Source organism: Macaca mulatta, chromosome 6, assembly GCF_049350105.2.
Source record: "Macaca mulatta isolate MMU2019108-1 chromosome 6, T2T-MMU8v2.0, whole genome shotgun sequence".
Taxonomy (NCBI): Eukaryota; Metazoa; Chordata; class Mammalia; order Primates; family Cercopithecidae; genus Macaca; species Macaca mulatta.
Genome location: NC_133411.1, coordinates 12,273,694 through 12,300,993, shown reverse-complemented (window position 1 = coordinate 12,300,993; position 27,300 = coordinate 12,273,694). Strand labels below are relative to the sequence as shown.

The 27,300-nt window shown below is 42.6% G+C and overlaps 1 protein-coding gene across 4 annotated transcripts in view; it reads left to right on the top strand.

Moving 5' to 3' along the window:
• Positions 1–27,300, top strand: part of CTNND2 (catenin delta 2) — a 933,204-nt gene that overhangs the window by 759,279 nt on the left and 146,625 nt on the right. For all 4 annotated transcript variants that reach the window (XM_028849344.2, XM_028849341.2, XM_078004620.1 and 1 more), the window contains one exon: positions 25,953–26,070. In XM_028849344.2, coding sequence (XP_028705177.2) covers positions 25,953–26,070 — 118 coding nt within the window. The remainder of the gene's footprint in view (positions 1–25,952; positions 26,071–27,300) is intronic.

Below are 27,300 nucleotides of genomic sequence, written 5' to 3'. Positions count from 1 at the left end.
AAATGGTTAAGATAATTTTATACAATACATATTTTATTATAAAAATATATACATTGTTTATCATAATTAGTAAGGTTTTTTTTTTTTTAGCACTCCCTTAAATGTTGCACCGAGGTGGGAGCCTCATATTCCTCATCCAAATCCTGGCCCTGCAGTCATGCACATAAATTGCTTGGCATAGGGTCTGACCAATCGGAAACTGATGGCTGCTGGCTTTAGTCCGCTGTCTCTGCTGAGGCAGCCATCGGGCAATTGTAATGAAAGTCTTGGGAGCTGTTGGGAATGATAAAGGGAGAGTCAGGGGCTGAGCACTGGGTCCCGTTCTGCATCTTGGGCAGAGCATCATGCACACATCTATTTCCTTAGGAAAAGTGGTCCACCAACAGGAGCTAGGAACCCCATCCAATAAAACAACATTTGTCTCCTAGATCATCTCAGCTTGGATGGAGGCCCTTCCTCCAGAAGAGGGGTGAGACGGCGGTCCCTTGAGAGAAATATAGCTTCTTTCCACCAACTCGAAGGATACCTGTTGTCCCCTAAGACCTCATTCTCTGCCTCCATTTCTGTGGACAAAAAAGAAGAGCCCCAAGGCCTTGACATCTCCTCTGTCGGTGGCCACAGTAACCCTTACCCTGACTCACTCAGCCCTTTGTGCCCCAGGATACAAGGAGAGCACGTGATGGGTCCTCAGAAGAAGCAGCAGGCGACTCCAAGTAGGGAGACCAGGCTCTGGTCGGGCAGCCTGCACGTGGATTGGAGGCGGTGGGAGCTCAGGCCACTTCCCAAACCTTCCCGAGCTCCCGAGGCCTCTGATGCCTCCTTAAAATCTGTATATTAGGACCCAGGGGCCTAATAAACACACCCTTTTCCTCTCCCAAGTTTAGGACTAATTGAAAAATAAGACAACGAAAACAGACACATGGAAAGTAAACAGTCTGTTTACTGGTGAGAACACTGGATGGAGATCATGACTTTCAAACTGCCACCAAATGGCAGGCTAAGGATCTGCTCATAGAAAGCCCTAGCTGGTGTAGACCTGGGGACCGCCCCTATGGAAAACCTGGGATTTGAAAAGCTGACAAACCCATCCAACATCACTGCCTCCCACGGTCCCTGGTGCTATGTTATAGCTTAGCTCCAACAAGTGCAAAATCTCAGCCACTGCCAGAGCTTCATCACCCACCAGTCAAATGATTCACTCTCCTTATTGGGGGCTGTTTTGGGTAAAATTATGCCTCCCTCCAAAATCCACATTTTGCAGTCCTAATCCCAGCTACTGAAAAATGTGGCCTTATTTGGAAGTAGGGTCATTGCTGATAAAGTTAGTTTAGATGAAGTCATTAGGATGGGTTCCAATCCGGTGTGACTGGTCATTACAAAACTGGGAAATGTGGGCACAAACACACATACTCACAGGGAGAATATCACGTGAAGATGAAGGCAGAGATCAGGGTCCTGCTCCTGCAAGCCAAAAGAGCATCAAAGACTGCCAGCAAACCAGCAGAAGCTAAGAGAGAGGCACAGAGCAGAGTTTTTTTTCACAACCCTCAGAAAGAACCAGCCCTGCAGACACCTTGATCTTGAACTGTGAAACGATACATTTCTGTTGCTTAAGCCTCCCAGCTTGTGGTAATGTTTTACAGCAGCTCTAGCAAACTAGTACAGGGGAGCAAGTGTATAGGAAGGGTAGGGGAAGTCCTGGAGAGTTTCATGGGAAAATAAAGCGAGGAAAAGAGGTTCAGCTTTCCCAGAGCTAATGGGATATTAGCTGAATAATAGGATAGCCCTCTGTGCATGGCATTAGGTTCTTTACATGTATTGTTCTTATTTTCTCTTTGTTAAATGGGTTCCTCTGCCCTTTGCTCGGGCACATATGCCTGAGTGAGCAGAAGTCAAGGGGGAAAGAGGAAACAGGTCTGGCTCCCACGTGCATCACACACTGCCTCATCTAATCCTTCTAAACATCAGCCCACTTTATAGATTTAGAAACTGAGGGTATGATGTTAAGTGTGTTGCCCAAGACCAGGAGGCTACTAAAAGAGTTTAAATTTGACACCAAACCTTTTCCAGTACCACAGCCTGTCTTATGGAGAATAAAATACTTCCATTTCTTACAAGTGAACTATAAAAAGGAGGACCTGCCAAGGTAGGGGTATGGAAGTGTTCCTGGTGTGTTCCTCTCACTGTTCACACCCTTCTCCCTGGCTCTTCAAGAATCCCTCTTGCATTCAACTTCACACTCTCTTGCTTGAAATTCCTTTAACATGTTTGAGATAAGAATGTTATCTGGTCTGTTTCTAATTTCTCTGTGGAATAGGGATAAAGAAGAAGCAGACAGTAGGAAGCTGCTCTCTTGCTGGCTTTCAATTTTATTTCCTTTCTGTGGCTAGAGTACATTAGTGTTGGCATCGTTTAGTCATTCTGTCTCCTTTTCATTCGAGCAAGTTATCATCTATTTGACAGGTGTCTCAGTCCATTTTATGCTGCTATAACAGAATACCACAGTCTAGGTAATTTATAAAGAACAGAGATTTAGTTCATACATATCTGGAGGCTGGGAAGTACAAGGTCAAGGGACTGGCATATGGTGAGGGCTTTCTTGCTCCATCATGGTTGAGGGCAGAAGGTGGAAGCTCAAGAGAGAGCCAGAGGGTGAGTGGGGGCCAGGCTCAGTTTTATAACAAACCCACTCTTGCAATAAGGAACCTACTCCCATGATAACAATGTTAATCCATTGAGAGCCCTCAGGATCTAGTCACCTCCTCAAGTTCCCACTTATCAACACTGTTACATTGGGATTAAGTTTCCAACACATGAATTTGGAGAACACCTTCAAACTATAGCAACAGGCAAAGAAATCAATCACAGGCAGCCATTCATATTCATTCACAGACCAAAATTGGCCGTAGATGAAGATGCAGAACCTTTGAGGGCTGTCTGCTGCCAACCTGGACTCCTGAGTGCAGACACAGCTGGCCTAGGGCATCTGTCTGGTTTCTCCTATCCCTGAAGAGTTTTTTCTCCCTTTGCCAGCTTGCACAGCTGCCTGTACTTCTCACATCTGGCCTTCTTGCATATCCAAACTTAACCCATTCAAAGGCAATATTTATTAGATCTATAACTATTCTTAGAATAACTAAGCATCCCTGAAGGATTTTACTGAAGATGACTTCCAAAGACTGGAGCCTCTAACTTCTAGCTTTGGCTCCTTTATTCGCCAGGAGCATCGAGAGGGTACTCTGAGCACAAAAGAAACAGGTAAAGCCAATCACTTTCGTCATGGAATTGTCACTAATTACTCTGACCTTTTCTGTTATTGTGTTCACCAACACGTTACACAATAAAAAAAAAATGACAGTCTTGTATGCATGTGTTTTAGAAAGTAATCAAACAGCTGGGCGTGATGTCTCATGCCTCTAATCCCAGCACTTTGGGAGGTCAAGACAAAAGGATTGCTTGAGCCCAAGAGCTCAAGACCAGCCCAGGCAACATAGGGAGACCCTGTATCTACAAAAAAATAAAAAATTAGCTGGGTTCAGTGGCATGCACCTGTAGTTCCAGCTACTCGGAAGTCTGAGATCAGAGGATCACTTGAGGCTGGGAAGTGGAGGCTGCATTGAGCCCTGATTATACCACCACATTCCAGCCTAGGCAACAGAGTGAGACCCTGTCACAAAAAAAATAAAAATAAAAATAATTTTTAAAGCAATCAGGCAATACAAAAGGAATAAAAATAGTATTAGTAATTCTCTCTTACCTCACCTTCCAACCCAGAGCCAAACCAGTTAATTATTCTCCATATATATTTACATAATTTTTTTTTGTAAATCCAGTGTATAACAACTTAAATAAGTGTACATTTTCTCTCCAATACTATTCACAGATGCCTTCTCCTATACATTGGATGAGCTTTTGGAAAAGACTGTGTTTTCCCAGATCCTTCTTTCCATTGCACATCCTGAATGGCCCCAGTAACTGTTTTGTAGCTGGGGTTGAATGGGCTCTCCTTCTGCCCCCTCTTCCCATGTGCTTGACATCACAGTAGGAACTGGTAGCACTGGTAAATATAGATACAGATGTCTTCCCTCAATAGGTAGTTGTAGAGAATCATTACTAGATTGTTACAAGTAAGCTTGAACTTTATTAGCATACATAATGTTTGAAAACAACTTCAGCACTTGGCTTGCAAAAACAATCGTTTGAATGTAATCAGATAACATTGCATTCCAATTAATCAATAGAAGACCGATAAATTGACCAGATAATGTTCTTACCTGTTTTTCCTTTGGAGATAAAAGTATTAAAAGAAGAGCCTAGGAGTACTTCGAGGACAGTCTTGTGAATACACTTCCTGAACCTGTTCCTTTGCCCTGGACAGGTTGAAGGAGGCAAGAGATTATCGTGTTTTCTTTGGGTACCAATGTGTGCCCAACTGTGATGAAAAAGCAGTCTGACCTCTGGTGGTAGGCCAGACCCCCAATGATGTCCATGTGCTAATCCCCAAAAACCTGTGAACACCTTAAATTACATGGCAAGGGAAAATTAAGGTTGCAGATGGAATTAAGGTTGCTAACACCTGACCTTAAAATAGGGAAATGATGCTGGATTATTTGCGTGGATCCTTATAATCTCAAGGATTCTTACATGTGAAAGAGGGAGGCAGAAGAGTGTCGGAGTGATGCCACATAAGAAAGTCTCCATTGGCTCTGAAGACAGAGGAAGCAGCCATGAGCCAAGGTGCCCGTAGAAGCTGGGAAAGGCAGGGAAACATTCTCCCCTGGAACCGCCAGAAGGAACACAGCCAACACCTTGATTTCAGCCTGTGGGCCCATTGCTGACTTCTGTTCTCCGGATGTATAAGAATAAATTGGCATTTTATGCCCCTAAGTTTGTGTTAATTTGTTACAGCAGCAGGAGGAGCCTAGCAGATGCCCTCAGGCAGCTGTTGCATTGCTATGAAGCACCAGGAAGCCACACCGCCAGGCAGGTCGGCAGCACTCAGCACTCAGGGAGCAGAGCTGCACGGGCAGCTGGCCAGCAGGACACGAGGTCTGGCAGCAAACAGATAGAAAATGGGATTAGTTTTCCTTTCTCCCTTTCAACCCAGGCTCTTCTATCATCCAAGATTGCATAAACATCACACCCATGATGATGCAGTAGTTACCCCAGGGAGGTGAGCGAAGATTCAAGTAAGACAGGGATTCATCAGCTGGTCCAGTTCTAGGTGTGAGAAAACAAGCGTGAGATGAAATGCAGCCACTGCAGCGTGCTTCACACAGCACTGAACTCTAACACGTGGTATGCTGGGATGCTGACAGCCTCCTTGGGTAACAAGATGGTTTTCCCCTCTTTTGGTAATTATGGTTTCCGGATCAAAAATGGTTTCTGGCCGGGTGTGGTCACTCATGCCTGTCACCCCAGCATTTTCGGAGGCTGAAGTGAGCCAATCACTTGAGGCCAGGAGTTCGAGACAAGCCTGGGCAACATGGCAAAACACTGTCTCTATTGAAAATACTAAAATTAGCCTGGCATGGTGGTGCGCAGCTGTAATCCCAGCTTCTCAAGAGGCTGAAGCACGAGAATCACTTGAACCCCGGAGGTAGAGGTTGCAGTGAGCCAAGATCGTGCCATTTTACTCCAGCCTCAAAAATAATAAAAATAAAATTAAAATTAAAAAAAGTTTCCTTTTACTTTGTGACTCCTCTGAAGACAGGGAAAGAAAACTCAACGCCAGCTTCTTGGGGAGATGATTCCAATGCTTTAGTTCTGCATGGACATGCAGGAAGGAACCTCCTCATGACTAATCAATGCAGCAGTACCACTTCATTCACTCCCCACCAGAGACATGTACAGAGCAGAGCTCTCATGACTCAAATTATAAGCCAAGACACCAACCTTGGTCCTGTTGTGTAGCTCCTAGAAAAGCTAACTTTTCTAGGAAAAATAATTAATCAGTAGCTACAAATAGAACAGAATCTGGACCACCCATTAAATTTGTGTGATGTCACAAGGTTTAGAATATTGAGCCGAACTCACACCAATCATAGACCCTACAAGGTATCAAGCTTTTCGAAAAATATCAAGGACGCAGGTAACCACAGGGCACAGGTTGGGCAGGCAGGGGATGGCACCACCAGTGCCACTACCAGGTCCTTCCTGCTGTGTCAGGACACGCACTGACCCAGTTTAACATGTGTCCTCACAGAATGGTGTGCATTTGCAACACTTACAAATAGGGAGTCTGGGAATGGCAGAATAGTGGCCCCCAAAGATGTCTACATCCTAATCCCAGCAACCTGAGACTGTTACCTGGCAAAAGACACTTTGCAGATGTGAATAGGGTTGAGAACCATGAGATGGGGAGATTGTTGTGATTTTCCTGGTGGGCTCAATCTGATCACATGAGCCCTTAAAAGCAGAGAATGTTCTTTGGCTGGAGTCGGGGAGATGCAGCAGAATGAAAGATCATGGCTGGATCTGAAGATGGAGAAAGGAGGCCACACGCCAAGAAATACGCACAGTTGCTAGAAGCTGGGAAAGAACCTCAGCTGATAACCAGTCAGGAAACAGGGGCTTCAGTCCTATAACCATAATGAACTCAATTCTACAAGTAAGCTGAATAAGCAAGGAAACAGATTTTCCCCTAGCACCTCCAAAAAGTAATGCAGCCCTGCTGATACCTTGATGTTAGTTCTGGAGACCCATACTGGACTTTCAGCCTGTAATAAGAGATAACTGTGAGGTAAAAAATGTATGTTATTTTAATCTGCTGAATTTGAGGTAACTTATGGCAGTAACAAAAAGCTAATACAGGGTCATTTTGGTCATTAAATACCTCCAATTTCATATCCAGATAGATACCTAACTTAGATATTTCCCATGAGGAATCCTAGACATCAGGAATAATCTGAAGAAAACGTTCCATATAAATAAGGATTTGCCTGCTAGTAAATATTATTGTTTTGTTTGCTAGGAGGTCTGTGTTTTGCATGTTTGCAAGAAGACCTGGCAGTCATCAGTCACCTGCTTTCCATAACAAAAGCATTCTTCCTCCCCACATACAACTTAGACCTGCTGCTACTTGTCTTCTTCCCAAGTTATTTTGCAGGAGCTTATCTACAACTACATGGAAATAGTAAACCAAGGCTTAGAGTATTACCCTGTTAAGTTTATGAGGATTAACCTTGTTCTTGAATATAACAAGCAAGGAAAAACAAGGAAATTCCTGGACACTTTGGGGTGTATGTACTATTTATAGTATTTTCCAAATCATAATTAACTAGACGACTAGATACAGCTTCTTGACTAAAGTGGCCTGAAAAAAATCAAATTTCTGGATTCTGAATAGGAAAATTAATAAAGTTCCTGCCTTTAGATAAACATGCTCCCATTAAAATTGAGATAACATATTAATAAATAAGAAATAAACTAATGAATGGATTAATTCCTCATATGGCTTTTCTGTCATTCAGCTCCTCCAGACCAATCTGGAATAAGTGTATTATTTATGGAATTTGATTAGAGATACACTAGTAAGTCTTTTCAATTCAACACTATTTATTGCGTGCCTACTTGATGCCAGGCACTGTATTAGCTGCTGGTGACATATGAGTGACAAGAAAGGTACAGGTCCTATTTTCATGAGCTTTGCAGGAAGGAGGCAGTAAGCAAGTAAATCAGTGGGATGGGAATTCTGAAAGGGAGCCTTGAATGAGCATAGAACCAATGAATTTAGCCTGGTCAGGGGATCGGGGAAAACCCTCCTAAGGAAAAGATTTGAATGATAAGTACGAGTTAGAAGAGGAGTGAGTATTCAGGCATGTGCCTTTGAGTTTGACTCAGTGAAATGACCCTGGAGTGGAGGACTTGTGCTTCGATATATATTTTTGAAGAATCACTGCAGCCACTACATCAGACTTCCCTAGAAGGTAGAGAAGATGAGGACAGAAGCAGAGAGAACATATAAGAGACAGGTGATGGCCATGGAGAATGCTTCTGGAAATGCTTTGAAGTTGGAGCTAACTTGATGTGCTGCCTGATTGAATGTAGGTGTGGGAAAGAGGAGAGTCACAGATGAGTGACACACATATCTATCCAGCAAGCGTAGCACTGTTGGTGCATAACAACATAACCATTAAGAAAACCCTCAAAATAGGCCGCAGTTAGCACCATTGTTCTTTTTCCCCATTTCATTTTTATCTCCTTTTTTCCTTCTTGCCGTTTTCATTTTATCTTCTTTTGCATCTCTTGATCACTGTGGCAACAAATATACTTTATAAAGTCCTTTTTCACTCTTATTATTTCTATTTTATTCATCACTAATTTAATTCATGACCTCTAAGATGAAGAAAATTCAGAACTAAAAAACAAACAAACAAGCAAAAAAGGCTGGCAGTCTCTGTCTGTTCAGTCTTCAGTAACACAACACCTTAGACCAGGTAATTCACAAACAACAGAAATGTATTGCTCACAGTTCTAGAGGCTGGGAAGTCCAAGATCAAGGTATCAGCAGCTTCAAGGTCTGCTGAGGGCTGCTCTCTGCTTCAAAGATGATAACTTCCTGCATCCTCAGATGGTGGAAGACGCTAACAAACTCCCTCAGGCGTCTTTTATAAGGCCACTCATCCTATTCATGAGTGTCTCACCTCTTAATACCATCACCTTGGGGGTTAGGTTTCAACATATAAATTTTGGGAGGGACACAAATATTCAGATGATAGCCGTAGCCAACACTAATTTAGAAGTGGATATCTCCACCTACCACCATGATATGGACCAGATGGAGAGCAGGGGCAAAGTTGTGGCTAGCTTGTTTGCAACTTCATGTAACCCATAGCCCCCTGCATCTTGCTGCATGGTGAGGGGCCAGTGCACGTAGGAGAGTGTCGGTCATGGGCACACTATCTTTGAGGTGTGTCTGTGTGGAAAATAAAGGTGGGAAATGACTACTCAGAGACTTCAGTGATCCTAATTTTCTTTGGAGCTGGAATCACCTAACACTATGTATTTGATTTTCAACATAGTCTGTAAAAATATTCCATGATGAGTACTTGTGATTCAAATTAAAATAATACCATGTATGTCTTAGAGACTTTTAGCAAATTATTGGGTTAAATGAAGTCATTCAATCACTGAATCTACCGATGTACATTTGTATGATATAGAAGGATCCTCTCTCTGCATCTATTTTGTCAAAAGTTGAATCCACTCTGTTTTTTCTGTAACTTTTTTCTTTACTGATTGACAGATCTCTAAAACCTTTTCATTTCAGCATATATAAAATGATGGATAATAAGAGTAAATTTATTAAGATGAACTTTAGAAAAACCTTGAGTTTCTAGATTCTGTTTTCCAGATTATTTCTATGGAGTATTGTTGCCTTGACATTTTCTCCCATGAAGTCATTTTATATAGTTTGTGCCAGAGTTCTAAGAACCATTATTATTTATGAAAAGCAGTAAAACCTGAATGACAAATGTGCCCTGCGCTGATAGTGGAGGGCACAAGCCTTCTCTTTTGTTTTCTAGTTATTCTCAGGGTGGCCACCAAGCTGGTTGAGTGCACAATTTTTAAATCAGACCTTAACACTTGCTCGAAAGCAAAAGACTGACACATGTACTGTAAAAGATTAAAAGTCCTTTGATTGCAGCACTTAGTGCAGTGAAGATAGACAATGGAACTAAACTCTTCATGGCCAACTTGTGACCTGTTTTTAATGATGTTCTGTGGCTCCTCAAAGTGTCATTGCTATTTGACCTTTTTGTGCAGCTTTAAAATTCTTGGATTTTTGAAACATTACTCCTTTCACAACTAAAGCAGTAAAAGGAAATTGCGCACCCAGTGGTGCCATTATCCTACACTCATATTGCGTGCAAGCCATCTGGTAGTAATAAAGCAAGAAAAGTCACTCTTAGGTGCTACCTAGAGTTGGTGAGAAACTCATTTAGCTTACTGTTCTTCCTGCAACAAGAGGCATCTGAAAATCCTAATGACTACATCTCGTCTTGTCATTCAAAGCATGTGAAATGCCGCCGTCTGAAGACACAATGTTTATCTAAAACTTTTGAAATAAGTTAGCAGAAATGTTAAAATGAACGTTTGTGAAAATTATTACGGTGAGTTTCTTTTTGTTTTATCTTATGTGAAAATAGTAGTTTTCCATTGCCACCCTAACAAATTACCATAAACGTAATGGCTGAGAACATTACTAATTGATTACTGCAGAGTCCTGTACCCTAGAATTGCAGGGGTCTTGGCTGGTTTCTCTGTTTGGAGCCTCTCAAGTCTGAAATCAAGGTGTCGGCCATTGGGCTGTTTTTGCAAAACTTTCAGAAGAGCCTATATCCAGGATCATTCAGGTTGCTTGCTATATTCAGACCCATGCAGTAGACTAAGGGCTGCATTTACTTGTGGGGTGTCAACCAGGAGTTGTTCTCAGTTCTAGAGGCCATGATATTCCCTGGCTCATTGCTCCCTTCCTTCATCCTCAAAGCCACTAGAGTAGGCCCCCTACCTTTATCTTTCCCCCTTTCTCCTGCTCCCTCCTCAGCCACATCTCTCAGTCTGACCCTTCTGCCTTCCTCTTCTGCCTTGAAGGGTTCCTGTGATTACATTGAGCCCAGCAGGATAATCCAGGATCATTTCCCTGTCCTAAGGTCAGCTGATTAGCAACCTTGATTCCACCTGCAAAGCCCTTTCCCCAGTTAGCATTTGGTTGAGCGATCAAAGGGTAAGAATCTTGGAGGGATGTCTTTAGAATTCTCCCTACCGCAGTGAAGGGGAAAAGTGCAGTCATGATAATAATGGAAGCAGACAGACTATATCGGTGCTATGGCAGCCTTGCTTTTAAAATGCAGAATCTTCGAGCTGCTCTGTTACTGCGTTTTCCAACATTATTCCTAACTAGTGATTAAGACCTATGCATAAACTTGCAAGAGCTCATTGATACTTCTCTTTACAGAAATAACTCCTGCTTTCTTTTAGTAAGCCTTCCAGAAATTTCTTTCAGAAATTTAAGAATAGACCAGGCATGATGGCTCACGCCTGTAATCCCAACACTTTGGGAGGCCAAGGATCACCTGAGGTTGGGAGTTCGAGACCAGCCTGACCAACATAGAGAAACCTTGTCTCTACTAAGAATACAAAATTAGCCAGGCATGGTGGTGCACACCTGTAATCCCAGCTACTCGGGAGGCTGAGGCAGGAGAATTGCTTGAACCTGAGAGGCAGAAGTTGTGGTGAGCCAAGATCGTGCCATTGCACTCCAGCCTGGGCAACAAGAGCAAAACTCCATCTCAAAAAAAAAAAAAAAAAAAAAAGAAAGAAAAAAGAAATTTCAGAATATATTTTAGTAATTAAGATTAAATTACTAATTACTAGAAGAAGACAGTAAGGTGCATAGTAATTTGAACAGCAAGACTATGCTAATATTTCCCTTTCAGGAAATAAAAACAGCTAAATAATCTTAAATTTTACTGTTTTCTGTATATTTTTTCTTATATGGATATATATGTGTTCTTACAATCTTTCTTCTCCCCATCTTCCATCACCTCTGTATGAGATATTTTCATTCTGAAACAAGGAAAGTGGTCCTTAGAATTCTTGGCAGTCTTAAGTAACCATTAGCCAAAAACTTGGTTTGTTTTTAATACAGTATTCACCTAACTAGAGCTATACAGTAATATCTGGTCAAGTTAACTGGAGTCCGGATTTTCTAACATTTGTCATGTTCTTTGCCTCAAGCAAAAAACCACTAAATGAGTTGTCAAAACTTCTCAATTTATGAGATAGCAGTTAGCAGCGATGGGCACATTTCCAAGAGGTTATAGGAAAGGTGGTTTTTATTTTCAGTCACTTCCTTCCAATTTAAACATGGGGATTAAGCTATTTTGATCCAAGGAATGTTTCTATTAGCATTTTTGCCACAAATTCAGGAGTTGGTTTCCAGGGAAAATCTGTAAGAAGACTGTCTTAGTCAGTTTGGCCTGCCATAATGAAATGCAAGAGACAAGATAGCTTACAAACAGCAGAAATGTATTTCTCACAGTTTTGGGGGGCTGGAAGTCTGAGATCAGGGGGCCCTCACAGTTAGTTGGGTTCCAGTGAGGACTCTCTCCTGGGTTGCAGACAGCCGACTTCTGTGTCTTCACACGGCAGAAAGAGGGCAAAGAGCTCTCAGAGTCCCCTTTTATAAGGGCATTGATTTCATTCATGAAGGCTCTCATCCTTATGATCTAATCATCTCCCAAAGTCCTCACTAACACTGTGACGTGGGGGTTAGAATTTCAACATGTGAACTTGTTGGAGGACACAAACATTCAGTCCATAACAAAGACTATAAAAAGCAGAGAGGGCTAGATACCCGCAGGCGGCAGGCCTGGACCCCACAGAATAACAGGGGCTTCTGCCCTTCCTTCCCTACTTAGTGACTCCGTCTTCCAATTATTTAGCCCCACAGTGAGCAGTCAGCTTACAGAAATAATGGGGTGGCTTCCCAGAATAAAACAATATTTTAAAGGGGTGGAGAATTGCACAAAACAAAGGGTTAAGACCCAAGAGTATGTGAGAGTATATGCAGTTGTTTGCCTCTGTCAGTGTTTTGATGATGGTTATTGGTATTCAATAAGCTATCAGTCAGTGATCAAAGCAATCACAAAAACAAGAAATAGACCTCAAGGAAAACTTACCATCTAGATAAGTGAGCTTATAAAAATCACATGGATTCTCAGCTTTAATAAGTCTTTGAAGTATGATTTGTTAAAATATCCTGCAAGTAAATAAACCGAAAGATTGCATGCCTGCATATGTGGAATTAGGGAATGAATTGAAATGAAAGTTGGAAAGGTTGTTTTAATAGTAGCTGTTAATCATCCAGGACATAATGCCAAATCTTGAAAATCTTTTTTTGTTTTGTTTTGTTTTGTTTTAACGTTTCAATCATTTATTTGAGTATCATTTGAAAATAGGTGTACTCAACACAGTTAAAGGATCATATTGTCAGAATAGACATTAACAATAGTTCAGTCTTATCTCTCCTATTTATACATGAATCTCATGTATGAATCTAACAGATCACTCTTTGTGTGTGTGTGTGTGTGTGTGTTTGGCTTCTTTTTTTTTAAAATTTATTTATTATTATTATACTTTAAGTTGTAGGGTACATGTGCATAACGTGCAGGTTTGTTACATATGTATACTTGTGCCATGTTGGTGTGCTGCACCCATCAACTCGTCATTTACATCAGTCTTGAAAATCTTAAAGCCCGCAATCTGACATTTAAAAAGGCAGGTAGCCAATAATCTATAATCCCTTATTAGTCAAGTTCTGTTCCCCTACATCCTGGAAGATAGGGGACTCAGAATGCAAGGAATTGGATCACATTGGTATTGCCGATTATTTATTTAGTCACATGGTGTTCATTTTCCTGGAAGCCACCCGCTTGGTGAAGTGAATATTGCATTTCTCTTCCGCAGTGTTTCCTAGCATATTCATTTATTATATATATTTTAAGACTTAGGTTTTGTGACTTGTCATATAAGTCACACCTGGTTGACCATAAGTAATTTGGTTTAACAAAGAAAGAAGAAAACAACTAGTTAGTATTCATTTGTTAATCTAATTTGTGTTTTGACCCATGACATTTTCTTTTCGCTGTGTTTGCAACTGGCCATGGCTGGCAAATCATTTAGCAAGCATGAAAATGCTTGCTGCAATGGTGTGTGGTGGGTGGACTTAACAGAGGCCCCCTTGATGGGAAGTCAAGGTGCCAGAATGAAGGTTAGATATGGGAGGCTTTCAATATATAGTGCACCCTGAATTTCTGAGCCTACCACGAATGTGCCAGAATAAAACATTATGGGAGTTGGTAGAATACAAGGAGGGCGGGCGTTGACCCAGGGGATGGACCATATGGCATTACTCCAAGCTTGAGACGTAGTCCGGTCATGAAAAAAATCAAGGCCTGGTAAGTACAGCTCACTCCCCAAGTACTGTGAGTTAGGAAAGAACTGTGAGCGGAACGTGAGTGTTTGTGGAGCACAAAGGGCCACCCGCACAATTAGGCTCACAGTTAATGGTTTTAGCCACACAGCATCCACGCTTTTCTTCCCTCAGATTTCCTTGTAATTTAGCCCAATGGGAAACTTTCAGCAGACATTTCATAGAGCAGTTAACTCTGTGGCGACCATCAGTTTTAATTGGAATCATGTAGCTAAAACCCTAGGTAGTACTTGACAGCAAGAGGGTGTCTTTTAATTCAGGTATTTCTGGTTCCGCTCTGGGCTTCTCTGGAACAATGTTCCCTGATGCATGGCTAACTCCAGAAGGCACAGATCCAGGCAGTCTCACAACGGTGCTGTGTTTAATCGTCACCAGAAGAGGAGCCCTCCATCCCTTTCTGATGGCTTACGTTTATAGGTGGATGGGGGGGTGTGTGGTATGAACCTAGCAAGCACCACTTTGGGTACAGAACAACAGCAGTGTTCGCGGCCAGTCCCAGTAGGTAGTTGGTCTTGAGCCACCGAAGCATTCTGTCCCTGCAGCTCAGCAAAGCAATTACCAAGCCATCATTGTTCTGATTTATAAAGAAATTGCCTTCCTTGGGAGAAGACAGTAAGGTGCACAGTAATTCGAACAGCAAGACCGTGCTAATCTTTAAAAAAAAATTAGGGAAACTTATTTTTTTGGAAATTATTCTGATGTGGCTGTGATGAGGGAACAGCTTTCCAAACACATATGGAGAGAGAGAATTCAAGAGCTTTTCAAGTAAATTCAGCCTTACATTATTTGCAGCCAATAAAAGTTTACAGAGATGTGGCTAATCCTAATGCTGGTAATCCTAACTGCCTGGTACTTATGGTTGGTGCTTCAGATAATGTTCTGGGAATTCATTAAAAATAACAAGACCACACTGCAGACTTCACTTCCACAGGGCTAGGAAGCTGCCTCAGTTCTCTGTCTTATAATCCAGTGTACTCATGTCCTAGACTGATACAGAATGCCAATTGTAGCACTATCTGTTCTCTGCAAGCTCTGAAGACTCCAGTTTTCAGGGGCCTCTTCTGGCAGAAGTGGAAGATACCAACCAGGCAAAAGAGCAGTCTGGACCAAGCTGATGGCTGCAAATTTGGTGGCACTCTTGTAGCTGATGAGATCAGAGATAGGGAAGAATATATTGAAGCATGTCGTTCAGCCTCAAAAAGTGCATCATCACAACATCACATCAGTGTTGCCCATGCAGAGGGCCTCAGCGTGCCCTGAGTCCCATCCAACAGTGGCCTGACCTTACAGCGTTGAGGGCAGGTATTTTCTATGCCACCACCTCACGCCCCTCCACATGTGTATATGTATATGGCATTTTGTTCTTGATCTAAGCTATCCAGTTGTTTGATTATCTAGAAATCTCTTCTTGAAACTTGCATGTGCCCACTGCAGGCTGAGCAGTTTTCCTGGGAGGGAGTGGGACATGAGGCATCAGAGACAGTGCTGAGAAGAATCTGTTTACCCTGGAGCAAAATGAGCTGCAGGCTCCCTGTGAGTTTCCTCTTGCTGCTGCAACAAATTGCCAGAAATTCCATGACTTAAAACAACACAAATATATTATCCTGCAATTTCCCAGAACTTCAGACACTGGTCTCACTGGTTTAAAATCAAGGTGCTGGTACAATCGTCCTCCTTACTAGCAGCTCTGGGGAAGAATCCAAGCTATTGCAGGTTGTTAGCAGAATCCAGTTCCTTATGGCCATGGGACTGAGGTCTCCACTTGCTTGGTGGTGGCCAGTTGAGAGCTGCCCTCAGCTACTGCCCTCCTAGTGGTCTCTCTCTCCCCTTTGCCTGTGGCTACCCCATATGTCGAAGCCAGCAGCTGGGAGCTGAACCTTTCCTCTTGGGATCTCTGTCATCCCTTCTGCTGCACCTCTCTGACCCCAGCCAGGGAAAGCAGAGAATAAAATAGGGAGATTTCCCAGGGACAAAATAGGGAAAGTCTCCCTATTTTAAACTTTGTAACCTTAATTCCATCTGCAACGTCTTCCCCCCCATATAAAGTAACCTGTTCACAGATTCCAAGGATTAAGTTATAGACATCTTGGAGGGGCTGTTCTCCGGCCTACCATAGTCCACCCTCTGGCTTCCAAAGAGTCACATTCATCCCACATACTTTCATTCCATCCCAGAGTCCCCAAAGGTTTCATCCCATTACAGCATCAACTCAAAGTCTTAAATCTCTTCAGCTCAAAAGTCCAAAATCTGAATCATCCAAATCAGAACTGGATGAGTAATCTGTTAAGTACAGCTCCTGGGGAAGAACTTCTCTCCGTCTGTGAACCTGTGAAAATAAAGAAGCAACATTTCTGCTCCCAACATGCAGTGGTGGGACGACATAGGATAACAATTATAGACATTCTAAAAGGGGGAATTGAAAATAAAATGGAGTCATTGCTCCAGAGCAGCTTGGAAACCCAGCCCAGCAAACGCCATTGGGTTTCCAGGCCAGAGCTTATCCAATGTCAGCCTCAGCTTTGCCCTCTGGGTCAGATGTCAGAAAAAGATAACACTGGAAATGCCTCTTGTAAGCTGGTGGGGGAAGAAGCCCTGCTTCAGTCCACTTTTGAGTATCATGCAAACGTTGTACATTTCCACCTGCAGAGAACTACAAGAACAGAACTGCATTTCCACCTCCGCGGAATTACAAGAGGCAAGAGTGGAACCTCTGGTGAGGGATGGCCCAGGATTTGTAGCAATCAACCTGGGCTGTCCTGTGGCCAGATCTCAGGGAGGACTTAGCACAGGGAATGTGGTTGAGTAAAAGGGCATTAACAAGATTTGCCCTTGGTCCACCATGAGCCAGCCACCGTCTTAGTAGACATGTTGCACTGGCTGAGGATGCCAGGCTTAGTAAAAATGGAAAATTATGTGCCCAAATTAACATTTGCCACAGAATGCCATGGCTCCCTGCCGGGTCCTGTCCTTGGTTGGAGCCTGCAGACCCCACCCCTGCATGGATGTGCATGGATGGTATTTGCACAGGCTCTTCACCTGGAACTTAGCCCAAGCCTATGCCTGAACTTTATGCCTTGCCCTTCGCATTTAAAAGTATGCATTTTAAATACTTTCCATTTACGTTGCATGAGCTGCTTTTTTGCTGGAAACGTGTTGATTATGTTCCGTGTCCTTATTTTTTAAGTTACAACCCATGACTTGCTGCTATAAGCGTGAAGGAAAATAAATTTACAGATTACAACTTAAGGAAATATTTTACTAAAATAGATGAAGAGTAAAATTTTCATCCATTTCAGCCTATATTTGTTTTCTGTTGTATATCCAGATGTCACTTCCAAAGATTGGTTGCCAAATTCTTCACACTGCTAGTTACATGCTGATGATATCATGATTACTCACGTCAAATATGTCTGTTTACCTTGCTAGACTGTGACCTTCTAAAGGTCAAAAGTCAGATACTCTCATCAGTTTATCCCAGGACTTATCATTGCGTATGGAAGAAAGCAGGCATCCAGTCAAGGTTGACTGCTTTGTAGATTTGAAATTATTTATCTCTGCTATTTTATCTTCCTGAATGATTCCTCTAAAGCCCATATCTCCTCCAAAATTGAACCAAACATTACATAATAGAGTAAAAAATTAGAAATAATCTGGATATTCATTAACAGAGTATTAATTTGAAAAATTATGAATTGTGATCTATTTTTTGTTGTTGTTTTTGAGACAGAGTTTCACTCTTGTTGCCCAGGCTGGAGTGCAATGACGCGATCTCAGCTCGCCACAACCTCCACCTCCTGGGTTCAAGCGATTCTCCTGCCTCAGCCTCCCGAGTAGCTGGGATTACAGGCATGCACCACAATGCCCAGATAATTTTGTATTTTTAGTAGAGACAGGGTTTCTCCATGTTGGTCAGGCCGGTCTCGAACTCCCAACCTCAGGTGATCCACTCGCCTCAGCCTCCCAAAGTGCTGGGATTACAGGCATGAGCCACCGTGTCCGGCCGATCTATTTATACCATGAGATACCAAAATTCATTCAATGATTGTAGCTACCATCATGAACAGAGACAGTGATAAACTTTGGAGACATAAAAGCCAGTTGCCTGAGGAATTGTTACGGTAAAAAACAGAATGTTATCTACATGGTTTATTAATACAAGTGGAAAATAATCTTGAATGATAAATACCAAATGGTCACAGTGATTACCTTAAGGGAACGCAAAGAGTGTGGACATCACTTTCAGTTCTACATTTCCCCCACTCTGTTAATATTTTTACATTAGTTTTAGATTTTTAAGAAATAAATGACTAAAATTGCCAACGCTGCTGTGAAACCTTCTGTTCTTTCCTCTCGCACGTTTGTGGAAGACACATTTCCTGTGGGGTGCTGGTAACCCGCCTGGTATGTTTCTCCCCTCTGGGCTGGAAGGTCTTTGGTGGAGCAGCTAGCTGCTCAGCCAACATTTACTGAGAAGAAACCAGCCCGACCCTGAGCAGCTGCCCTGTGTCACTGCAGATCCCCTGTGATGTCTACACCATTCCCAGCAGCACCTCCCGGATGAGGAGGCCAAAACGAACAAAGCGCCTTCACAGCTAAGTAGCGCAGCCATGTGTACCGCACCAGGTGCAGGAGAAGCCACCTTTGTGAACATTTTGAATAGTGAGAAAGCCAGCCACTTCCTTTTTGCAAAGGAGCTACAAATCAAAGGGATGAGCCCTCGCAGATTTTGTGGGAAGAATGAAGGGGATGGACAGACTTGGAGGGTCTCATGCTGCCCCCAGCCCTGCACCCTCTGCACCTAGAGAGAGAGGCTCTGGCTGGATTACTGTCACTGCATTAAAGGCCAGGTGGAGTCAGCAGACCCAGTGACTGGGCAATGACACCCCTTCCTTCCCCGCCCCTGGGCACTCAACGAAGAGGACAATCTTCCCGCACGGAGGAAAAGGATGGGCTTTTTTGACAATAATTTTGGAAACCACAGACAAAGTCTCCCAAGGCCTTGTGGGAGGACACGAGGCAGAGCTGCTGTTTCCCTGAGGAGGCAAATACATTGGATTTCTGAAACCCAGACTGTAGATTTAGGAGAGCAGCCTGCTGCTCCAAGCAGGGGCTGCTCAGACCACTTATTTTGGTGAGATGTTTTTAGACAGTTTAGGATCCCAGCCTCAGAATATGCTGCCAGTTCTGTACCTCTAGCACAGAAAACAAGCAAATAAAAAACATGCATAATGTTCATATAAAAATTTATAAAACTTGGAACAAAATATCAGGAGTTCACAGACACCCTCCCGAATCCTATGTCTGAGCTTCAGATGAGAATCTAGGTCAGGGGTTGATCATGCCAGAGACCCGTTTCTATATGGCTTCAAGTAAGAATAGGTTTTACAGTTTTTAAAAGGTTGTTGAAAGAAAGAGGAAGAGAAGGAGAAAAGAAAAAGTGGCAGAAACCCTGTGTGGCCCTCAAAGCCTAAAATATTTATTCTCTGATCCTTTACAGAGAGTTTTTAACTCCTGATTTAGGTGTTCACGGATAGAAGATCTCTTTAAAATTTAATGTTTTTAAAGCAAAAGCGAGTGCACTTTGTGGAATCAAGAAAAGCATGATTGGCATAATTTCTCATTCTCACACTTACTCAGATCAGGTAAGTTATGATAAATTCAAGCCATCGAGGATGTCAGGATGTTCTCCATAGAAGGGAGCTAAGTATAGGCATCAAACTCCAAAGAGCCAATTTTTTGCATCTTTACGTGTAATTAATACTTGAGAATCGATCTGGCTGCTAATAATATGGCTCTTTGAAGGGGTGGCTATTAGGTCTGTTCAGTCTCTGCCTAACTAAGCAAGAGAGAGCAGGCAGGAGAGGCTGGACGTTCTGGAGATCTTGTTAGTGGGGGTGGCTGTGCTGTTGAATTATAAGATTGTCATGAGTTAAAAAAATTCCATCCATTTCTGAGTAGGTCATTACATGGTCAAAAAATTAAGACGCTCCGTATTTATATTCTACTTGTGAGATTCCCCCTCACAAGTTTAGTGTTATTTCCCATCATTTGCTGGTTGACTGTTAGAAGCTGAAGGCCATTGGTCCAAAGGCCATCACTGGTAGGTGTAAGGGCCATGGTCCCATCCTGTTAGGAAGAGCCTGGGGCGTGTTGTTCAGAGTCTATACATCACATAGCACACAGCAGACAACCACGTGGCTTCATGGCCATTCAAGAAGTACTTTACCTTTCTACGTTGAATTTCCTACCATGGGCTAAGGTCATGGTTCTCACCTGTGGAGTGTGTTCTCATCACCTGGAGACCAGTGGAACACACTGAGAACTGGGCTAATGGAAGTGTAGGGGAAGGGCCTGCGCCTTTGTATTTTAATCCAGTTCCAAAGCTGATTCTGATGCAGCAGAAGAGCATAGGTTTGAGAAGCCACAGGCTGAGCACAGGTTAGGTGCTAGGGAAGCACATGTGCAGATTAGATCCTCATGGAGCCCAGCTATCCAGAGCAGGCCTCTCAGCCTCGAAACAATTGGTGTGCTTTGTGGCGGGGGCAGTCCTGAGCATTGTGGGATGGTTAGCAGCAGCCCTGGCCACCTCTACCCATGAGATGCCTGTAATGCCCCCAACACTCACCCAGCGGTGACAACCAAAAATATTCCCTGGTGGCACAGTCACCCTAGTTAGGAACCACTGGTCTAGAAAGAGTCCTGAAAAGAACCATATACTCTTTCATCCAGTCAATATCCAGTGAGTTCCTACTGTGTGCTGCATGGTGGGGAGCACAAACAACCAAATAAAATGATGCTCCCCTACCTCCTAACACCTTGTGGGACCAGACTCAAACATTGCGTGTTACAGGTGCTCTAAGAGAAGCTTGTGCCTGGAGCTATGAAGGAAGGAGTAGCAGGGCTGAGGCAAGGCTTAGAAGGTAGAAAAGGCTGTGCTTGGATTGAGCCCTGGCAACTGCAAATGTCAGAGTCAATGGCTTCAAGGTGGAAGGAAGAACATTCCAAGGGGAGGGATCAATGGGCCTGGGAACCCCAGACAGCCTATCCGTATCCTTGGCCAAGTGTCCAGAGGCTCTCAGCTCTGCCCTGGGGCTCCCAGATATCCCCGGGGTCGGGTCTGGTCTCTGGTCCATGCCATCATCTCTGGTGTCTTCTGCCTCCCCGGCCTGCCTTGCTGGGTTGCACTGAGGCTGTACTAAGTACGTGGCTTCATATTTCGACTTTGCCTTGGGACTCTCTGTATCACTTAAACTCAGCTCTATTCTCTAGCAACCTCCAGACAGCCTACCCCACTCCTCAAACTGGTGTATGGTCTCAGGAACCCAGGCCAGATCCTGCAGAGACCCAGCATCTGGGCTCTGCTGGTTATGAATTGGAAGATGGGATGAAGGAACTCAGGGAGTGCTTGCCCAGGGATGTGAAGGGTTGGGCCACCTGATGGATGTTGATTATAGCAGGGCTGGACCCAGGGCTCAAAGACATGTGAATTGGCTTGGTATGAGACAACTCCAGTGGAGTCCAGATCCTGAAGGCCAAGGAGAAGGTGAGGGAGAGAGGAGAGGAGGAAACAGACATAGGAAGACAACCTAGCCTTGAGCCAGGCCGTGAAAGCTCTTCCTCCAAGCCTGAGGTTGTAGACGGGTGAGAAACTGGGAAATATCTGACTGTCTCCAGGCCACAAAATTGTGCTGTTCTCTTCAGCACTCAACCAATATTATGAACAATCATAAGAAAGTTTATATCTTGAGCTAATTTTACTCTCAATGCTGTATGCTATCTTCAATTGCATTTTCTTTTTTTGCAAATTGAAACTGCCTCGAATAACTCAGGATGGGGCTTGTAACACAGGTACAGTTTAAGAAGCCAGTATTCAAATGGCAGAACAAACATCTAATATTTATTCTGTAAGCACGAAGCACAGTCAGTCACAGAGTAAACATGCCCCTGCTTTTCTGAATTCCAATCCGATGGAAGGGCTGAATTCTGAATAATAACCAACTATGTGTCACACACTCAACTAAATGCTAGGTATAAACATAAGAATGACATGCTTTCTACTCTCCAGAAACTCCCAGTGCATTAATTAGGTCACAGCCTAAATAATACCAATACAAAATCAATGATATCAGTAAAGGAGGTTCAAAGAGCTAAGAGTGTGTGAAGGGAGAGGCTAATTACAAATACATTAATTACCCAATATCTCATTCCTTGGTTTTCTCTGTGGTTTGATCTTCAGTATCCTGGCCATCTGAAACAGAGACACATCTTTCATGCAAAATGCCACAGTCATACAGGTGAACATATAGTCTGAGTTCCACATTGGGTCCTAGGAGAGCACTGAGTGATGGAGATGCAAAGAAATGAGATGTCAAGCAGCACAGAAGACAGGGGAAAGGAAGCAGTTTAGTTGCATTTAAATTAAAAAAAAGATTGGTCTTTTAATTGGAAGACATAAAAATGAATTGTTTCACTTTTTATCTATTAAGCAAAAAGATTATAGAATCCAATTTTAGCAGGAACTTCCCAATGACATAGCAACTGACAATTCAGTCACGATTGTAAAGATTACTAATAAGGACGAGATATTATGCACACTTTTGTGCTTCTAACAAATTATCTACAGGTATTTGTTTTAATGCTATGTTTATGCACAGAATTTTTCCATACCCATTTCTAACCAGACATAGAAATCACCTTCCTCATGATGGGCAGAAGATGGTTTAAGTATAATGGGAGGGAGGAACTTTCTAGCTTGGACATTGATTAATTGTCAAACACTAAGGACCATGATTACTATTAACCATGTAGTGAGCATCACAGAAGGTTATCAGGGTGTTTATTTTTAAACAGTGAAACATCTTGTTAAGTTTCACTATAAAGGTGTAGAGACAAAAATTTGAGCTGTGTTCAAGTCGTGATGCTTACAGCTTTATCATGTATGGTTAACACAATTATGTTTCAGTCATAAGCTGACATGACTTTACCTTAACACGTTGATCAAAAGTCTTAACCAACAACAATAAAAAACTGAAATTTGTGGTTGAAAGAGTTAGAACTTGTGTTTGTGGGGAAGAGGGAGGAGCAGGAAACCCTCCTTACCACCAATGTGAAAATCAGATTCTCTTAAGATATGTTTCACGCACTGAGGTATAGTTGATTAAAAGTGGAAACCCAAGCCCAAAGACCTGTAGGAAACCATTACCCATTGAAAAGAGACAGTTCATATAAAAATGTATACTGAGCCTCATCATGCCTGCAGACAGTATGATAACCCCCTCTTGAAGTCTATATCTTAGGTGCTGTGTGGGTATGAGTGTATCTCAGTTACTCCCCTTCTCTGCTGAGACCTTAAGTTATTAATCTGTCTCATTTTTCAATATCTTACACATTGTAATATAGTAGCCAATTAATAACTTTTTAAATTTTGGAGGAGACTGGACTAGAATGGAATAGAAAGTAGAATAAAGGAAAATGCTAAGATTAGTATTGACAGCTTCAGATGTTAAGTTGTTCATTTTGATTATTTCCTGTTGGTTGGTCCCATACATTTAATGATTACCAGTAAAATTAGGACTGATCATTAAAAAGTTTATTGGTGAATCAGGAAGCAACCTGCCTCCAAAGAAAGGATACTAGAAGGAAAGACCGAGCACATTAGTCAAAGAAGAGCTACAGAGGGTTTTTTCAGATCAGGGTGTATACACGCTACCCTAAGTTGTTTGCCAGCCTGAATTTCATTAATTCTATTTGGAAATAATAACTCGCTACACTAAAGAGCCAAACATAATCACACATTGCCACGCAACATTCTTCTGGCCAAAGAGGTCTGATTCAGAATCTTTGACAAACTTATTATTTTAACAGCTTCACAGCTCAACCTGGTGAAAATCATTTCAAGAAGGAATGAGCTAAAATGCTCCTTTAAAAGGGCCATTCTTTTAGTTTAAAATAATATCCAAATGCCTCTCACCACCTTTTCCCTAGCAGAAAGTTGATTCCTCTCTGGCATGCACCACGGATTGTGTCAGAAACAAAAGTTGGCCATCACAGGATGGAATTTATAAAATTTTACATAAAAATGCTGGCAATATTTGCCTAGTTATATTATCTAAGAAGCTGAGAAATTTTGTTTATATTTGAAGATCAGCAAATGCCAAAAATACTAATTTGAATTGTATAACCTTTCCCGGTGTTACACAGAAGTGCCGCTGATAGAGCCTGTCTTAATACGTCTGTGGAACTTTTTAGGTATCAAAAAAAAAATGATTTATGTTCAGTGGCATTTTAACATGAAACCTATTTTATTTTAAATCTTAAAAAACCATATTCTGCATTCATATTTGACATCAGGCCTGAAGCCCTTTCTTTCCCATCTTCACAGGTTTTGTTCCAGCTCCTCCTCAGCCGAATGCTAGGTAGAGACATAGGACTGACATGCCTTCTATCCTCCAGAAAGTCCCAGTGCAGTAATGAGGTCACAGCCAAATAATTCCAATACAAAATCAATGGTGATCAGTAAAGGAGGTTCAAAGTGCCAAGAGAGTGTGAAGGGGGAGGCTAATTGCAAATAGATTGATTCCTCAAAATCTCCGTCCTTGGTCTTCTCTGGGTTTGAGCTCCAGTATCCTGGCCATCTGAAGCAGAGACACACTTACTGCATGGCCTTGGACAACCTCTGAGGCTTGGTTTTATCATCTGTAAAATAGAATTTACTACAACAGCAAAAGATGTTGTGAATATGAAATGAGACTACCTGAGTCAATTATAGTGGGCTGGAGATTCATTTCATTCAACTTCTTCGACTTCTCCAGACTCTGTCCAGGCTTCCGGATCCTTGGGATCTGCCTCATGGCTGCCCCAGCAGTCAGTAAAGAACACGACCCTCCTCCCAGCCAGACCCTCTGTAGAGAACTGGGGTCTGAGTTCTCAACATCAGCATCAGTATATGCAGCTTATCTGACTCTAACCCGGACATTCTGAGTCAGAGACTCCAGCATGGAGCCAGCAGTCTGTACTGCACGCACCCTCCGGAGGATTCTGATGCTCCCAAAGTTTGAGAATCATCCTTCTTTTTCTACCACTGTCCCCAAGGTCCTTAAATTCTTTCAATCCCTTCGTACCACCCACTAACTCACCTCCTCCAGCCTCCCTTTTACAGGTTGTGTTCCCTGTAGTAAGTCATTGCAGAAATTCTCTACTGGAACCATACGCTAACCGTGGGTAGGAGAAGAACAACATACTCTCAGGTGGTAGAATAACTAAAAGCACCCCAAGATTTTCCTTCGGATTATCTCTGTCTCTTGTAGGAGTAGAAGATCTCTCTGCTTTGTAGCCGCACATTTCATTACAGTAGGCCCCGTCTGTTGCCATTAGCTCAGCATGTGCTAGCACAGAAAAGAGCTTGGAGCCGCTCCTTCCCATAAGAGGTATCATGCACATCCCAGTGACTAAACTGTCACAGAAACCTCTAACTATGTCCTTAGAATAAATTCCTAGAAGTCTACTTCTGGCTGGGCCAAGGTAGGTATCTTTGCGGCAGACAAATTTAGATGTCTAAAATATTTCAGAAGTTACAAGCTCTGTCTTTGAAAGTGTTTCAGACCTCTCAAAGAAGAATCCTTGGAATCCAAAAGCTTCTGATTGTACATGAAGTAAACCTAGAAGACTTTCTGAAACTCCCCCACCCTCCGTGGTCATGAGACTCACAGATCCCATATTAGGAATTCTTCATTGTCTATTCCAGGAGTGGCATTACAGACATCTGTGACTTACCCAACTCTGGGATGTGTTTTGTGGAAGCCATCCCTATTCATTAAAGATATATTCTTGATAAGCATTCGGAAAAAGTGGGGAAAAAAGCATTTCCTTTCAAACTATGAGAGCAGATGGGCATGGAAAGACATTCTTTTGGTGACAGCCGTAAAGACTGCTGACGTGTCCTTTTGCTTTGCAGGAATGTTAGTTCGGCCGGAGAGGAGGCCCGCAGAAGGATGAGAGAGTGTGATGGGCTTACGGATGCCTTGCTGTACGTGATCCAGTCTGCGCTGGGGAGCAGTGAGATCGATAGCAAGGTTGGTTGTGTTTGCATAGATTAAGCATGTTCGAGAATAAAGACTCCCACGGGACTCAACAATAGCTAACAACCCCGGAGAGCCGATGCAGTAATTCAGACTTTCCTTCTGAACTCTCTCCTGGTTTCCTTATAAGAATCCAACACTTTTTAGACTGGGCTTCTAATTCTAGCATGGAACTAGATACCTGACTTCTGATTAGCCATGAGTAAATATGCAGATTGTTCTAAGTTACTCAAACCACAGGTATTCCAGATGAGTGTGTAAACTTGAATACCACAAGCTTCTAGTTTTTATTTAATGTAATCCACTTTCAAAAGAAAAGACAAGATGTTAAAACTGCCTGCTTTTTTTTTTTTATTTTTTGCAACAGTCTCGCTCTGTCACCCAAGCTCTGTCACCCAGGAGCGCAGTGGTGCAATCAAGGCTCACTGCAACCTCCACCTCCTGGGATCAAGTGATTCTCCTGCCTCAGCCTCCTGAGTAGCTAAGATTACAGGCATGCACCACCACGCCTGGCTATTTTTTTTATTTTTAGTAGAGATGGGGTTTTACCACATTGGCCAGGCTGGTCTCAAACGCCTGACCTCAAGTGATCCACCCACCTCAGCCTCCCTAAGTGCTGGGATTACAGGCGTGAGCCACCGCGCCCAACCTTGGGATTTGAATAATCCCATATTCTTGTAAACTTACTTTTTAACAACTGTTGATTATATTAAGTGCCATTTTAAAAGGCCTGCAAGGTCTAAATAAATGTCACAGTGCTAAATAAATGTGGCTTCCCAACAAAGTAAGTCACTGAAGTCTATTCAGTGTTATAGTTCACAAGCCAGAATAGAATTGGATGGGCTTCTCCAGTGTTTGAGCTATTTTATTTAGTCTTCAATAAGTTTGATTCATTCATATAAGTTTGTAATTTCATAATATGCTGTTATAAACACAAACTTTACCAATAGTCATAAAGTAATGCAGGTAATAAATGTGATTTCTTAATAAGGATTTCTCAAGAGCCACCCTTATTGACATTTTGGGGTGAATTATTCTTTGTCATGGGACTATCTTGTGCACTGCAGGGTGCGTAGCAGCCTCCTGGGCTTCTGCCCACTGGATACCAGTAGCAGCCCCCATCCCCACCCCAGTAACAAACAACAATGTCTCCAGACATTGCCACATGTCCTGCAGGGAGCAAAATTGGCCCTGGTTATGAACCGTGGCCTTAATCCTATGGTT